A 17,414-nucleotide genomic window follows, 5' to 3' on the forward strand; every position below is an offset into this window, starting at 1 on the left:
CTTCTCCTTATTTTAGTTTTCATATGGAGATTAGGCACAAAGAGAGCAGTGAGGAGTAATTTGCTAGTGAGTTGACTTGAAGGAGTCACTCTACTTTTTCCCACCATGTCTCGACAGTATATTTGTAATAGTAGGCACGTGTGTTCCAAAGACTCGGGCACGAGTCAGAAAAGACTGCTTTTGAATAGTCTGCTTTGAGTAATTCCTTTTGGGGGGGAAATGGCGTTCACATCAAACAACTCCTTTGGCTTCATTATGGGCATGTTTTTGCCCCTTAACTGCATATTAAATACAGCTTTTAAACTAAAGCAAAGTACAGCCTTATGTCCAATCTCAGATATAAAAATAACACAGAATAACTGTGCTTTTGAAAATGTCATGAAACCACAGTTTGTAAATAAATAATAAAAAAATGTCTGTGATTGCTGAAAGTAGAATTGGAAGGTCACTAACATCAGCAGGAGACTTTGGTGATTTAACTCACTTACATGCATGCAGAGTTATCTGTCGTTTGTGTAAATTGACAAACATCTGGATTGTCTTTTCAGGTGTATAAACCATTAGGGAAGGGAAGAGAGCACGTTACAGTAATGTATATGCTCACTCTGCTTTTCCAGTAGGCCAGTATGTAGATACATGAAATGCAATCAGAGCTTGAATTCAGGATATGCTTTATCAGCTTCAAGCTCCTCAGCTGGAGTCCCATCTTGAAGCTTTTATAAAATGTGAACCCTGAATTTCTTGGTGAGGCCGCCTGGATTTCATAGATTCCCATTGTTTCTTTTAGAGCACCTTTGCCCTTGAACACATAAGATCTTAGGATATTTGTTCACTATGGACAGAAGGCAGCATATGAGAAGAGGTGGTGGGCATGCCTTGACCCTGTAGCTTTCTTCTAGACCTTGTGCTTTCCGGGTCCAAGATGGGCTACAGACAACTTCTGCTGCTTGCCTGGTGGCCAGGGCCACCCCGAGAGCTGGTGCCCCTCTTTGCACTCAGACTTTCTCTGCTGAGGTCCAGGAACTGGAAGATGTTGGGTGTTAAAGTTTGTTGAGCTGGCCCTAATTTGTAGAAGAGGATCTTGAGCTGCATAATTTATAGTGAAAGAAAAGAATGAGAGGGATTTTTTTTTGGTTTACTCCTAACTGAGTTACTCTTATTCTGGAGATGTTTTCCTTCTTTCTAGACAGCTGAAGTTGAAGTTCACAGTTACATAACTAGAAGTAGCACAGTGAGAATATAAACACACAGTGCTTTTATGCATGTGCTCATATTAAAAGATAATGTTTATGCAGTACAAATTAAAAAGAAAACCCCGTTCCCTCACTTTTTGCAATTAGTCTTCTGTTCATTAGAAAGCCATTCATTTCCCTAGCAACTGGCAAGGAAATAGAACTGTAGGTAACTTTGAAATACTGAAAAACCACTGGAGAAGAAACACATTAGCAGGCAAAATGTAGTTATGTAAGTTTATCACTGTGTGTATATTTTGGAGAGAATAAATTCAAGCAATGGCAACTTTTCACAGAGCTTAGCAAGATTTTTTTGTGTACTTATTGTAAATGATATGCTATTAAAAGGGCCTTTAAAATAAAAATAACTCTTAACATTAATAAAGATGAAAAATTTCATTAGAGTGAATTAATTGTGGCAGACAAATAATTATGTTTATATGATTATGAGCAACACGATGTATATGTGTGTGTTCTATTTTCCCTGCGGATGTAAACAAAGCAACATCAAGAGTGTGTGTGTGGGGGGGGGGTTTCCACATGGGGTGTTTTCATCAGTTCTGGTCCCATACTGCATTGATTTCTCTTCAGACTTCTGCTTGCATGGTCAAAATACCCCAATTCAGTCTCCAAACTGCTTCCCAGACTTTTTTGCATTCCACATGGAGAAAGGCTGCATCTGTCGCAGAATCAGTCTTTTCCTGGCTGAATTCCACGGCAGAAATGGGGCATTTTTCTAGTGTTAAAAAAAACGAAGACCCAGATACCACTTCAGTTCAACTCCCTCCAAGTGTAGAATTAAAGAAGCAGTATGGGTGAGTAAAGCGGATCCAGTCCTCATGGGTTGACTACGCAGAAAGCCTGACGTAAAGGACTTCCATAATGGTCCCCATTTGTTTGTCTGTTTTGGAGCCAAGGACAAGGGCCACAGAGCATCTTCACAGACCCTGTCACGGTGGATTGTGTCGGCCATTACTAAGGCCTATACTCTGGCTGGGGAGGCTTGCCCACTTCGGGTCAGAGCCCATTCCACACGGTCTCAAGCAGCCTCTTCGGCACTCATCAGGGGTGTGCCGCTGGTTAATATCTGTAAGGCAGCTACGTGGTCCTCTGCTGACACTTTTGTCAAGCACTATGCTATGGATGTCAATGCAGAGCAAGAGGTTTCTGTTGCCAAGGCTGTCCTTCACTCCCTTTTTTCCTAAAGGGATACTGGGGGGTATTATTGTAATAACTGACAGTACACATGTATATATGTATATTTATTGAACAAGTTAAATGTTACTGTACAATTATTTATTTATTTATTGGTCCTGGTACTAGGACTGTTGTTATATAATGAAATTGAGTTGGATTTCACCCCACCTTCCTTATTGTGTGAAGCTTGGTACTCTCCCATGTGTGGAGGCACAGAAGAACGAAGATGAAAACAGGGTTAACATACCTGTAACTTATGTTCATCGAGTTCTTCTGTGCTGACACACATCCCTCCCTCCTGCCCCGCTGTGAATTCCAATGCTGAATTACAATAGGTACGATAACAATGATAAGAATTGGTGATTTGGACGGTTATGCCTATGTGTATTGGATAGCGGCGGCAAGGGAGAACTGAGGGAAGGGGCCGTTGGTCGCTGGAAGGACATGTGGCTGTTTGGGCGGGAAAACAGTCGCTGAGGCGCGCGACAAACGGCCCCTTTGGAGCTATGGAAGCAATAAAGAATTCTCCGGCGGAGAATTTTTCTCACTGAGACTCAAGGTGGATTACAGTGTAAGTGAATATGATCAATGACTGGGACATTCAGTAAACAATACAATAGAGTACAGATTGCAGAAATTTGAAAACCAGCGCAAATCCGAATACAGTTCCAGTTTTTCATGGAACTCTTCATGATTTTACTGACTGGTGATCCTGAGCTGCAGGTGGAATTAAAATAAATCCATTCCTTACTTCAAGGTCTCACTTCAGCAGGAGTCTCCTCTCCCCTGCTGGCTTTTTCCATCACTGTTTAGCTGAGTGGTGGAAGAAAAGTGGTGGGTTGGGGGGTAGAGAGACCAATTGGTATTGTGGACAATGCAGTAATGTTACCTCTTGGCAGTACTGGAAGCTATATCACCCACCTGCGTGTAAGAAAGGTACTAATGTGTTTTTATCATTATAGTTTTCTTGTTTATCATTCATGTTTTATTTGCTCGATTGTGATGGCCTTTGACCACACGTAAAAAACATTATTCTGAGTTCTACATCATCATGTTTCTAGCAGTGTTCTGACATTCAGCCAAAACTCACGGGCTCCCACTCAACTGGTGATTTTCCAGATGGTTGTCATCCTTGTGCTGGGAGCCCTAATATCTACTCAGAAGTAAATCCCGTTCAACAAAGGCCTTGCTTTTCCCTGTAATTTCCATTTTAGGCCCTTATTTACAGCCTGATTAATTATTTCCTGTTCTCTACTAACTGATAACTAGTTTTTCTGTGGTGCTCGTGAATAAACAATGACCAGTTTTTGGTACTTTGGGAAGGTTGCAGGAGCAAGAGTCTTAATACTGCTTTCTACTTTGTAGGCAGCCAAAATCATTGATTGTATTTTTATAATATTGTTTTTGTTGTTGTTCCTTTTGTTATAGCAGTTATATTAAAAAAGAGCCTCTCCTTTCCCCCAAAGGAAGAGTTGATAATTTACAATGAGTTCATCAATGACCTGATAGAACTGCAGGAAGGAACAAGAAATAACTTAGAAGGAGAAAAACAATATTTTAAAGGGATGGTTGCCCTGGATGGTTGCCCTGGAAAGCACTTGGACTGACCACATGGAATAGCACCATGCCAAAATTTTATTACAAGTTTTCTTTAAAAAAATAACTACAAGTCAAGTGTGGAAAAGATGAACGAAGAACACTGGAATGCAGTATGTTGACGGCAGTGTCATCAAGGTTGTTCATACAAATTGAGTGGAACAGTCATGTCAGTCTACTGTGGAACCAAACTAGATTTCCAGAAAAGAAAATGTACTTCTGGTTTAGATTTGGTTCTGGTTGTTCGCAAATACATGTATTATGAAATTGAAAGTATTAAGAATTTTCTCTGCAAAAATTATGACTTTTTATTTGTTTAACAATTAAAGTATTTCTCCTTCCCCCTTGTTTTTCATGATTACTCAAAGTGGCCCATGTGATGCTCTTTCTATATTTAAACAGTCTACGGTTAATTGTGTTGAAGACATTTGTATTTTTTCCATTACAGGAGTATACAATAGATGTTTTCTTTCGCCAAAAGTGGAAAGACGAGAGGTTAAAGTTTACGGGTCCGATGAACATTCTCCGACTAAACAATTTAATGGCCAGTAAAATCTGGACTCCAGATACGTTCTTTCACAATGGAAAGAAGTCAGTAGCCCATAATATGACAATGCCAAACAAGCTGCTACGAATCCAAGACGATGGGACGCTTTTGTATACCATGAGGTACAAATGTTCATCTTTCTGTATTCATTCTCTTGGCAGGCTGCTTATCATATTCGTTTCAAGTAGGGGTGTGTGATCTCTGGATCCAGGCAGTGAGGGGAAAAGCTGGATGTATGCTGATCTGGTTAAATCCATCCCTCTGATCTGGTTAAATCCAAATTAGAGAATCCCAGATTTGATCCGTGAACCCAGGTCAAGATCCCTGGAATAGTCTGGGTTAATCCAGGAAACACGTCTTCAGCCTCTTGCGTGGCTGTTTCCCTGACTTCTCCCACATTTTTCCAAGAGGGGAGGGGAAGGAGGGAGAGGAGAATGAGGCCAAAGCACAAGGGAAGGGAGAACAAAGCAGGGAGAGGGGAGTGAGTGGCTAATCCATGCAGGAACAATCCTTGTCTGGCCAATGGAAGTCAACGAGAAGGAGAGAGCCTTTTTCAAACTGCCTGCAAGGGAGTTAAAAGTAGCTTGGCTCAGAGCAGCCTCCATTTTGTGTGGTCGTTTCTTGAAGAGAGACTGCTGCTGAGTGCCGCTCGCTCTCTTGCCTGGCATGCTCTCTTCTCTTTGCCTTTGGCAAGGGATTTACCAGTGGATTTGCAGCTTGTCTGCTTGCTGCCTGCCTACTTTGCGACCTGCGCTGCTTACTGGAGGAACTGATTTGATAGTCATAGGCTCATTGGTCGTTCCTGCCTTTTGTTCTTTTATTTGCTGATTGATTTTCCTGGCTTCTGTGAGTGACACTGGTTCTGTGGGGCTAAGTTGCAATACTGCCCCTTGCTTCAGTTTGGTTTGGGTGGAATTCACTGTTTTGACATGATTCGCTGGGTTGATGTTAACCCCTTGATTCACTTTGGTTCTGCAGGGATTCCATTCCCTTGGTTCAGTTTGGTTCTGTTGGGTTTCTCTGGGTTGAGTTTGCATTTGGGAATGTGCCTTTGGCCAGTGACAGCGTTGCCCCTGTGTGTTTCTGCCTGAGAGCAGAGTGGCTGCGGCATACTTTGTTTTGGAGCAGTCTTCTAAAGATTGGGAGGGGGGTGATCTTTAGTGGACTGTCAGGAGTAGGTTCTCTGCAAATTTGCTTGAAAAATGCAACCCCCCTCCCAGCCCCCGATATCCTCCAGATAGTTTTCCTCATAAATAATGGGCGAATAAATTTGGGATTCTCTAATCTTGCCAAACAGGATTAGAGAATCTTACCTTGAGTTCAGGGATCCTAGATTTTGGGGGGGGGGGAGGATCTCTGAGACCTGGATCCAGATAACGTGGATTAATTTTTTTGGTGCATACCCCAGTGTCAAGTCATGAACCTCTTTGCTCAATCTTTCACTTCATCCATATCACATTTTTCAGAAACCAGTGTTCATATATGTTAAGGAAACGCCCAGAATGACACAGCAATCTGTTTTTTCCACATACATACGGGATAAAGCGAAACATTCCATTCCCCAAGGCTCTTAGAAGTATAAGGCACACACATACACCAAGCATTATACACCTACTATGTAAAAGGCTAAGCATGTTCTAGACAACTCACTTCCTACACTGGTGTACGACCAGAGGGCACTGCCATAGAAGGAAGCCCAGATGAGGCAGCCTGTTCCTCCAGAGAGCACGGCACAGCAGGAAGCCCACAACAGGATCAGGTGCAGAGCAGGCGGCAATGCCTGCCCCCCTCTTCAACCAGCTGGAATGAGAAGTGGAGCAGGTGGCAATCAGGAGTAGAGCAGGAGGCAGTGCCCACCTACCCACTCTGCCATCACCCATCTGGGTAAAGGCACAGAGCAGGTGGTGATGCCTGTCCCCCACTTTCACTCAACTGGGATCATGTGCAGAGCAGGAGCAAAGCCCACCTCCCTTCACCCAGCTGCGATTAGGAGCAAAGCAGGTTGCAGCACTTGCCACCACTTTCACCCAGCTGGGATTAGGTATAGAGCAGGAGGAAATGCCGCCGCCCCCCTTCACTCACCCAAGATTAGGAGTGGAGCAGACTGCAATACCTGCCTCCTTAATCCAACCAGAACCAGAAGTGGAGCAGGCAGCAATGCCCATCCCATGCCTTGACCCAGCTGGGATCAAGAGTGGAGCAGGTGGCAATGCCCTCTCCACATCTTCACCCAGCTGGGATCAGGAGCGAAGCAGGTGGCATTGTCCACCCCCTGCTTTCACCCAGCTGAGATCAGGAGCAGAGCAGATGGCAATGCCAGCCCCTGCCTTCATCCAGCTGGGATCAGAAGCAGAGTAAGTTGCAATGCTCGCTCCCCAGACTTCACCCAGCTGAGATCAGGAGCAGAGATGGTGGCAATGCCCCCCCCCAGCTTCATCCTGCTGGAATCAGAAGTGAAGCAGGTAGCAATGCCACCCCCCTTCACCCAGCTAGCATCAGGAGCAGAGCAGGTGGCCATGCCCACCCCCACCTTCACCCAGCTTGGATCAGGAGCAGAGCAGGTGGCAATGCCCATCCCCGCCGTCACCCAGCTGGGTGAAGGCACGGAGCAGGTGGTGATGGCTGCCCCGCCCTTTCACTAAGCTGGGATCAGGTGCAGAGCAGGGGGTGATGCCTGCCCCCAATTCCACCTAGCTAGGATCAAGCATGGAGCAAGAGGAAATGCCCTTTTCACCCACCCACCCTTCACTCAGCAGGGAACAGGAGTGGTGCAGGTGAAAATACCCCCCCCCTTCAACTCACTGGAATCAGGTACATAGCAGGCGGCAATGCCCGTCCCCCTTCACCCAGCCAGGATTAGGTGCGGAGCAGGCTGCAATGCCTGCCTCCTTCACCCAACCAGAACCAGGCGTGGAGCAGGAGGCAATGCCCAGCCTCCCTTCACCCAGCTGGGATCAGATGCAAAGCAGGTGGCAAAGACCCCCCTTTCATCCAACTGGCATCAGGAGCGAAGATGTGGCATTGCCCACCCCCTGCTTTAACCCAGATGGCATCAGGCACGAAGCAGGTAGCAGTGCCCCCCACCTTCACCCAGCTGGTATCAGAAGTGAAGCAGATGGCATTGCCCACCCCCTGCTTTCACTTTGGTGGCATCAAGCATGGAGAAGCTGGTAATTTTATTTATATACTTAATGTTATTTATATCTGGATACCCATCATTTACCGTGCTCAGTTCAAAGTATTAGGTATTACATACAAAGTTCTTCACGGCTTTAGTCCAGCATACCTACGGGACCGCCTCCCTCCCTATATCCCTCCACGGCAGCTTCACTCATCTGAACAGGGTCTCCTGCAGGTTCACAGGTGAAATCAGCAGCAGCCCGCACAAGGGCTTTCTCTGTGGTGGCCCCTACCCTGTGGAATGACCTGCCTGAGGAAGTCAAAAGAGCCCCCACTCTCCTGGCTTTCAGTAAACGATGCAAAACCGAACTATTCAAAAAGGCTTTTTACTCAAATGGGAGGGCTGTATTGTAGGGATGGGGTCTCAGATGCTTCACTAACAAGTTGGAGATCATAGACTTAATCACCATTTTTGCCTCATATATTATCTGCTGCTTTAAATATGTACTCCTATGTACAACCAGCGCTCCATGTTGTCTAATGTTAGTCCTAGAATAGATTCTGTTTTGCTTCAGTATCTCTACGCGGTCTTGGATCCTTGCTAATGCTATGTCTTTAAACTTGTATATGTTTACCTTATGGTATTGTATTGAAATGTACTTACTTGATACTGATTGTATTAATCTCATACTGTGTAATCCGCCTTGAGTCTCAGTGAGAAAGGCGGACTATAAATAATGTAAATAAATAAATAAATATTCTGCCTTTCTCACTGAGACTCAAGATGGATTACATAGTGTGAGATTAGTACAATTAGTGGCAAGGACAAGGGCAGGCATTTCCATACCGTGTCAAGAACATTTCCATAAACAATGTCATTGGGTAAAAGAATATAAGTTTACAAAGATATAGTATTAGCAATGATCCAGTATGGGGTTGAGAAATTGCTGAAATGGAACATAATCAATTCTAGGGCTTGAATTGAACAATGTAAAGCACAGGTAGGATAATAGGGGTACATATTTAAAGCAACAGATAATATGTAAGGCAACATAATGGTGAAATCTATCATTTCTAACTCATTAGTGAAACATAGAAGGGATCAAGAACGGAGCAGGTGGCATTGCCCACCCCCCACCTTCACCCAGGTGATATCAGGCATGAAGCAGGTGTCAATGCCCACCCCCTTCACCCAGTTGGGATTAGGTGTGAAGCAGGAGGTGATGCCACCTCCCCACTTCACCCAACCTGAATCAGGAGTGGAGTAGGTGGCAATGCCTACTCCCCCTTCATTACGTTGGAATCATGCACGGAGCAGGGAGCAGTGCCTGCCCGCCCCCCTTCACCTAGCCGGGATCAGATGTGGAGGAGGCAGCTATGCCAGCCTCCTTCACCCAGATGGAATCAGGCGCAGAGCAGGAGGCAATCCCCGCCCCCCCCCCCATTCACCCAGCAGGGAACAGGAGCAGAGCTGGTGGCAAGGCCTCCCCACACCCTCCCAGCGCGCCTTCACCCAGCTGGGATCAGACATGAAGTAGGATGCAATGTCCAACCCCTCTTCACCTGGCTGGGATCAGGAGCGGAGCAGGCAGCAGTGCCCATCCCACACTTCCATCCTTCTGGAATCAAGCCCGGAGCAGGAGGCAACGCCTGCCCCCCTTCACCGGCCGGGATCAGGCACGGAGGAAGTGGCAATGCCCGCTTGCCCACTCTCCCCTTTCTAGAGCCCGTTGAATTTTTTCCCCACAATGGGCTTTGTTACTACTTACTAGTAGCCTATATTTTGCAAGTGCACAGTGAAATTCATTTATGCGGTGCTTCTCTTGCAGATGTTCAGCTATCTTCAACACTGGAAAGAAATAAGTATAGATGTTTGTAAATATACTGTATTTCTACTAGTGGAGCGGGTAGCCTGAGGTAATGACAATAGTTTTTTATGGCATTAATTGAACATTTGTCTCAGCTTTGATTCACTTATTTGTGGAGAATTGATTGGTTCAAATAACCAAAACTAAATTGTTCATTCATTTCTTCTGAAGGCATTCTACACCTGAGAGAACAGCTCTGTATTCCTATACCAGCCACTCTAGAGCTTCACAATTATTACATTCAAATGGCTTTTATACTTTTGAGGTCAGCTGTTCTTTCAACTTTTGATGTGACGTGGCAGAATCCTGTATAGGACAGTTTAATATAAAAGGGATAAAGTAAAGATAATTTAAATTTAATTTGTTTCATCTCTGAGGCCCGCGTGAATTCTGCTAGTTTCTGTTGAATTGTTTTTCTTGACCTCTCAGTTGCAGACTGACGTGAGTGTTTTACCTTCTAGGCTTACAGTCCAGGCAGAATGTCCAATGCACTTGGAAGACTTCCCTATGGATGCCCATTCGTGTCCACTGAAATTTGGCAGCTGTAAGTAACATGGCTAAAAGTGTGGCCTCTAGCTAGTAAATACCTTCCGTAGTTTAATATCTCTTTGGTTCACTTGGCCTTGCTCAGATGAATGTATGCTTCAGTAATGTTAAACACATGATATGTATTCTGAGGTTTGTATTTCTCACTCCTTTTGATCATATTGCTAACTTCCTGTTTTCTTGCTTTTTCAGAAGAGGTTGTAGCCTAATTCATCACAAACTTTCTTGAAATTTATTACCCGGATTTAATATTAGGACAATGATATAGCTAAGAACCTAGCACCAAAATAAATGCATTTCAATACCTGATGTAGAGTGGGTATAGATTGAAATAAAATATACCTTCCTTCAGGCCAGTGGCCAGGAATTTAGTGAGAGGGCATGAATACACTGACTAAAGGAACTAGGTTTGCTTTGTCCCGTCCTAAACTCTGAGACTCATTGAGTTGGGCCTGATGATATCATAGCTGGGGTCCTGTGATGCCATCACATTGGATAGTGGTATTCAACTTTGTATATACAACTGGGCACGCTAGTAGTCCTAATAGTATCGTTTCAATAATATTAGTATTAGTAACAGTAGTCTTATAGTAGCCCTTCCACACCCTGCTCAGTATGCACCACAAGATATCTGTGCATAGCTTCAATGTATTTGCATTATAATATAACATCAGCTCCCTATGAAAAAATGATTTGCTTATGATCATATTACGAGTTCTTTGTTTTACATTTTGTAGCACAGGGGGACCTCAGTCTTGTTGATCCTGTGGGCACCACCACAAAATGGGCAAGGCCAATCATGGCATACTGGGGTCAGTCACAAAATGTTTGACAGTGTAAAGACTAACTGATAAACCAAGCTCTGATTCACAGAAGCTTGGTAGTCTTCAAGATGCCACTGGATTCCTGTTTTATTGGGGCCCTGACCTCAATAGCCCAGGTGAGCCTGATCTCGTCAGATCAGAGAGCCAGTTTGGTGTACTGGTTAAGAGCGCGGGACTCTAATCCGGAGAACCGGGTTTGATTCTTCACTCCTCCACTTGAAGTCAGCTGGGTGACCTTGGGTCAGTCACAGCTCTCTCAGAGCTCTCTCAGCCCCACCCATCTCACAGGGTGTTTTGTTGTGAAGATAATAATAACATACTTTGTAAACCGCTCTGAGTGGGTGTTAAGTCATCCTGAAGGGCGGTATATAAATCAAATCTTCTTGTTGTTGTTATTTCAGAAGCTAAGCACGGTCGGCCTTGGTTACTAATTGGATGAGAGACCTCCAACAATGACCAAGGTTGCAGAGGCAAGCAATGGTTGCCATAGATCAGCTATGAATTGAGGGCACTCTCTACCTCCAATGACATTGGGATGCTGGGATCTTTTAAAAATCTACTTCTTCTTTGTCACATTTGAATGAATCCCTTTAGCCTTCTTATATTAACCTATATCTTTTCTAACTTAATTCATGGTGGATATTTCAGACAATCGCTTACTGGCTTTAAAAAAGTACCTTTCATGATCATTTTTAGTACAGAACTTGTATTTTTCACTATCACAGAACACTGATTTGACAGTTTCTACTAAAATCTTAAGATCTCTCTCTATACATGCATCATAGTTATAGCCAATAAAGCTATCAGCAAAGCATATGTAGGAGTATTTTTTCAAAGGTATTATCATATTTTATATGCCATAGAAACTAGCAAAGTTTCATAAAACAAAGTTGTTTGTAGGTTAACTGGAACTATGCCCCTAACTGGAACTATGTCCCTAATAGTTAACTGGAACTATGCCCCTATGCCCTGAAGAACTTGAGCCCATCTAGAGATGGTAGTAAACACGACAGGACACCTGGGGGCTAGTTGCCACTGACAGAGAGGCTGTGGAGAGGCACCTGGCTGCACTGGATGAATAAAAATCCCTTGGGCCGGATGGTGTGCACCCAAGAGTGCTCAAAGAACTTTCTAGAGAACTTGCAAAGCCTCTGTCCATCATCTTCAAGGCCTCCTGGAGGACTGGGGATGTACCACAAGATTGGAGAAGAGCAAATGTTATCCCAATCTTTAAGAAAGGGAAGAAGGACGATCTGGGAAACTACAGGCCGGTCAGTCTGACTTCTGTTGCTGGGAAGATATTAGAGCAGATTTTAAAAGGATCGATCTGTAAGCATCTGAAGGACCACTCAGTGATCCGGGGAAGTCAGCATGGTTTTGTCCCCTACAGATCTTGTCAGACCAAACTGGTTTCCTTCTTTGACCGAGTGACGAGCTTACTGGATCATGGGAACTCTGTCAACGTGATTTACCTGGATTTCAGTAAAGTTTTTGATAAAGTTCCCCATTACATTCTAATGGGTAAACTGGAAAACTGTGGACTGAACTATAGGACAGTTCGGTGGATAGGGAACTGGTTAGAGGACTGTACCCAAAGAGTGGTTGTCAATGGCGTTTCATCAGATTGGAGGGAGGTGTCCAGTGGAGTGCCACAGGGTTTGGTTTTAGGCCCGGTACTTTTCAATATTTTTATCCATGATCTGGATGAAGGGGTAAATGGGCTACTCATTAAATTTGCTGATAATACCAAATTGGGAGGAGTGGCAAACACCCAAGAAGATAGAAATAAAATTCAACAAGACCTGAATTCTCTGGAGAAGTGGGCAGTTGTGAACAGGATGCAATTCAACATAGATAAGTGCACAGTATTACATCTGGGCCACAAAAATGTGAAGCACAAATACAGGATGGGGGAAACACTTCTGGGTAGTAGTGTATGCGAAAGAGGTCTTGGAGTAAGAGTGGACTGTAAACTAAATATGAGCAGTCAGTGTGATGCGGTGACAAATAAAGCGAACTTAGTCTTGGGTTGTATCAAAAGGGCCATTGCATCGAATTCGCAGGAGGTCATAGTCCCTCTCTATAGAGGGACTATAGTCCCTCTGCCTTGGTCAGGCCGCCCCTGGAGTATTGTGTGCAGTTCTGGAGGCCTCACTACAAAAAGGATGTGGACAAAATTGAGGGGGTGCAGAAGAGAGCGATGAGAATGATCAGGGGTCTGGAGACTGAGCCTTACGAGGAAAGGCTGAGGGCCTTGGGAATGTTTAGTTTGGAGAAGAGGAGGTTGAGGGGGGACATGAATGCTCTCTTTAAATATTTGAAAGGCTGCCATTCAGAGGAGGACAAGGAGCTGTTCCAGTTGGCAGCAGAGGATGGGACTCAAAACAAAGGGCTTAAATTACATGCAGAAAGGTACCGGCTGGATATTAGGAAAAACTTTTTCACGGTCAGAGTAGTTCAAAAGTGGAATCAGCTGCCTAGGGAGGTGGTGAGCTCCCCTTCACTAGCAGTTTTCAAGAAGAGGCTGGATGAATATTTGTCAGAGATTCTTTAGGCTCATCCTGCACTGGGCAGGGGGTTGGACTAGAAGGTCTGTATGGCCCCTTCCAACTCTGTGATTCTGTAATTCAGTGTTCGTCATGCACTGCAAAGAGATAGTAGCAACAACTTTGCAACTTTATGCAAGTTCTGGAAAAAAGGCAAGCAGACAGACAAAGAGTTCTTTGAGCAAAACAGAAACTGTGCTCATGACTATATGTAAGAATATTTTTTACCTTCTCTCACAGTAGTTTCTCTAGATTATGATTAATATCTTTTACATTTGTGATGTGTTACATCTATATATATAAAGACAAGTGTCCTGACTTACACTTCCCTGTGTGGCTGGGAGGCTGCTTATCCCCCCCCCCCCCGCCAACTGCCAACTCAGCCACTCTGCCCTGAGGTCATTTGCATGTGCGGCCTTGATTGGTCATCATCCCAACATTTTAAACAGTATGCAGGACACATGCAGTACTCAGGACACATTCAATGACTCCCAGTCATTGAACGTGTCCTGAGGTAAAAATACGCCTCCCCTCTAGGGTTGCCAATCTCCCTGTGGGGCCTGGCTTTCCTGTGTGGCTGGCAGGCTGATGGGTCAGCTGTGGAACTCTGTGTTCTGAGGTAAAAGTTAAGTCCAGGAAACTGCAGACAGTTGAAAAAAGACAGTACAAGACTCCTGAAAAGGGATTTTATATAAAAGTCAGTACGGCAGCTGAGTTTTTAAATGTTCATGGGGAGATAGTGCACGACCTTTCTAGGGGTCATTTCAATGTGAACCTTTCACATGAACCTGCCGAAGGGCCCACCATACCACCCCTCCCTCAGTCCAACTCCACCTCACACCTCTTGCAGCCATCACCTCTTACTGCCCCCAAGAAGCCTCCTGGCAGATGTTGTGCAACATATACCGATGCTAAAAGGAGGAAGCAACTTAGAGATGCGGCAAAGAAATAAGCACATCGTACTCCTGCAGTACACTGAGCAGCAGGGGCCAAGTACCAGAAAGTCCTGAGTCCAAGGGAAAGGTGACCATCCCTGCAGGCCTGGGCACAGCAGTGACAACGACCCTAGCAGACCTAACAGCCAAGATATACCCTGATATCGTCACTATCGTGAAGAAGTCCATGGACTGGCTGTGCAAGCGTGCCATTCTGACCCCCAAGAACAACATGGCTGCCATCATTAATGAAACACAACTTAACTCCCTCGAAGGGGCAGAAATGGAGTACAGATCTGTGGACTCAGAGGTGCAAATGGATGATGCGGTCCACTACCCTGTGGAGTTCCTCAACATGCTCAACCCTCCTGGCCTCCCAGCCCACAAGCTCCTCCTCAAAGTGGGGGCTTCAGAGTGGGGGAAAACCACCAATGAGGTCTACAAAGAGGTCCTTCAGTAGAAAAATAAGGTTGTACGTATTTTTCACTTTATTTACTGCACTACAATCTTTTCCTTTTAAAAATCTCTTCAATAAATGTTACATTTCAAAATTCACTTCATTCAGTTTCAACATGCTTCACTTTATTCAAATACTTTTGTGAAGCTCGGGTACTATGCTATTATATTACAAAACCAACTCAACCCGCCTCCCCCCCCCAACCAAAAACGTTACTTACCGTGGAATTCAGGATTTGGTTCAAGGTGCTGGTTTTGACCTGTAAAGCCCTAAACGGACTGGGACCAGCATACCTGAGGGACCACCTCTCCCCGTATATACCCCAGAGAACGCTCCGATCAGCTGGAAAACATCTGCTGGTGGTCCCTGGCCCCAGGGAGACTCGGCTAGGGCCAGGGCCTTTTCAGTCCTGGCCCCAACCTGGTGGAACTCTCTGTCTGAGGACACCGGGCCCATCAGGATCTTGTATCATTTCGGTGGGCCTGTAAGACAGAGATGTTCCACTAGGCATATGGTTGAGGCCAGCATGAGATCCTTACTGAGCCTCCCACCGGTCTCCCACCAAGTGTGGGGTTATACAGTGTCCACTGGCCGGCTGCCCAGTGTATGGGTACAGCACGGGGCTATGTAGTGCCCTTCGTTAGCTGACCCACATATGGGTTGCAGTACGCTATCTGTCTGCTTCCCTCCCCCTGTATGTTGATGGGCAGGAACCTGGAATTGACCCCATCTTGGGACAGTTATTATCTTTGGATTTTATGATATGAACTGTTGCTTTTATGAACTGTTGTTTAATATTTGTATTGTATTTTATAACTGTTGTGCCTCACCCTGATCCCACTTGTGGGAAGGGCGGGTTAGAAATGTAACAAATCATAATCATATTATAACTGGATTTAAAGTAGTTAAATACTGTAGCAAAGCACGGGCATCAAGCTGGTTGTATATATATATTTCAAGTTGCAAAGACTGCATTATTTTGTTGGTTAGTGTGCACATGTAAATATTGTTACAGACTTACAACTAACCATGAGTATTTTTTTACAATGCAACTCAGCAGAAATGTAAATACAGTTGAACCACCAGACTTATTGCAGAGCTGTATTCGTACATAACCAAGGGTTTATCTGTTTCTGCTGTCTGTGTCTATGTTTTATTAGTTTGCATTTATAGTAATGGCCTATAGCTGTCTGATTATTTCCAACTAATCTGGTGGATTAACAATTAATAGTTATCAGGATGGGGAGCAAGGTTCAGGGTACTGCCCATAAAGATACTTTAATCTGCTCTTCGTTTTAACTTTAGTGGACTTGATCAGACTCATAATTTCAGAGCCAAGGCTAATCAGGTTGCCTTGTTCTAATGACTTTCCAATATAAAATAGTGTCACCATATGGTCTTTTACGAAGGAAAGGGGGGGGGAGTCTGTAAGAATTAAAAACATAATCATTTTTTTAAAAAAAAATTTTTTATTGGATTAGAAATCACTATAATATCCATTACAATCAATTTCCTTTAAATATTCCACTTCTAACCCCCTCCCTTTCCCCCCCTTTTGTTGACTTTCAACAGTTTTCCAACCCCTTATCCATTTTTCCCCCTACTCATTTCAAACTTATTTTATTCTATTAAACATATACTTTTCACTCTCTTCTAAGCTTCTCTATTATAACACAGTGCTATCTCTATTCCCTTTCCCACTTATCAACTAAATATTACATTCCTGGCATATATTCTTTAATAATAACAATCATTTGTCTAATTTTTGTACTCTATATTCTATCTTATTCATTCTTGTCTCATCAATATGGGACAAACAATTTGTCCCTTATTCTGCATAACTTTAAGTACTTCTATAAGCATTGTATACATTCACTATAAGTCAATCAATTTAACTTGTACACTATATGTTACTCTTTACTTCCTTCTGTCTTATATTCATTCTATTTTAGTTATATAATTTCTCCATTATACAATTATCTGCCAGAAATAAAATTAGTTAGTTTCTATCCTTATAATTCTTATAATAACACCTCTATTACTTAATACTATATATAGTAGTCAAATAAAATATTTGCTTAGAATTTCTCGTTTAACTCTCCTCCCCTCGGTAAAGTCCCTTCCCTCTTCTTTTGTTATATTTCAGTAATTTTCAAACTGCCACAGTTCTCCTCCCACCTCCCATTTTTTCCCCAAATATTGCTTCAACTTTTCCCAATCCATGTTGAACTGTCCTGGATCAAGGTCTCTCAGTTTCCTTGTCATTTTGTCCATTTCCGCCATGTACAGCAATTTGTAAATCCAGTCCTCGATAGTTGGCACTTCTTGTACTTTCCACTTTTGCGCATACAAAAGTCTAGCCGCTGCTGTCATGTAAAATAACAATGTCCTGTGTTGTGCTGGAATATCCTCCATTCCCAAGTTCAGTAGCAGGAGTTCTGGGTTCTTATTAACTTGAAATTGTAAAATCTCACTTATCACTCTTATTATTTCCCCCCAGTACTGCCTAGCTACCTCACAAGTCCACCACATGTGGTACAAAGATC

General features: G+C 43.8%; 1 protein-coding gene across 2 annotated transcripts in view; it reads left to right on the top strand.

Annotated features, from left to right (window-relative positions):
• Positions 1 to 17,414, top strand: part of GABRA2 (gamma-aminobutyric acid type A receptor subunit alpha2) — a 140,882-nt gene that overhangs the window by 102,974 nt on the left and 20,494 nt on the right. For both annotated transcript variants that reach the window (XM_054989924.1, XM_054989923.1), the window contains exons 4-5: positions 4,474 to 4,694; positions 10,022 to 10,104. In XM_054989924.1, the coding sequence (XP_054845899.1) occupies positions 4,474 to 4,694; positions 10,022 to 10,104 (304 nt within the window). The remainder of the gene's footprint in view (positions 1 to 4,473; positions 4,695 to 10,021; positions 10,105 to 17,414) is intronic.

The sequence above is a fragment of the Eublepharis macularius genome, chromosome 10 (assembly GCF_028583425.1).
Source record: "Eublepharis macularius isolate TG4126 chromosome 10, MPM_Emac_v1.0, whole genome shotgun sequence".
In the NCBI taxonomy this organism is placed as follows: domain Eukaryota; kingdom Metazoa; phylum Chordata; class Lepidosauria; order Squamata; family Eublepharidae; genus Eublepharis; species Eublepharis macularius.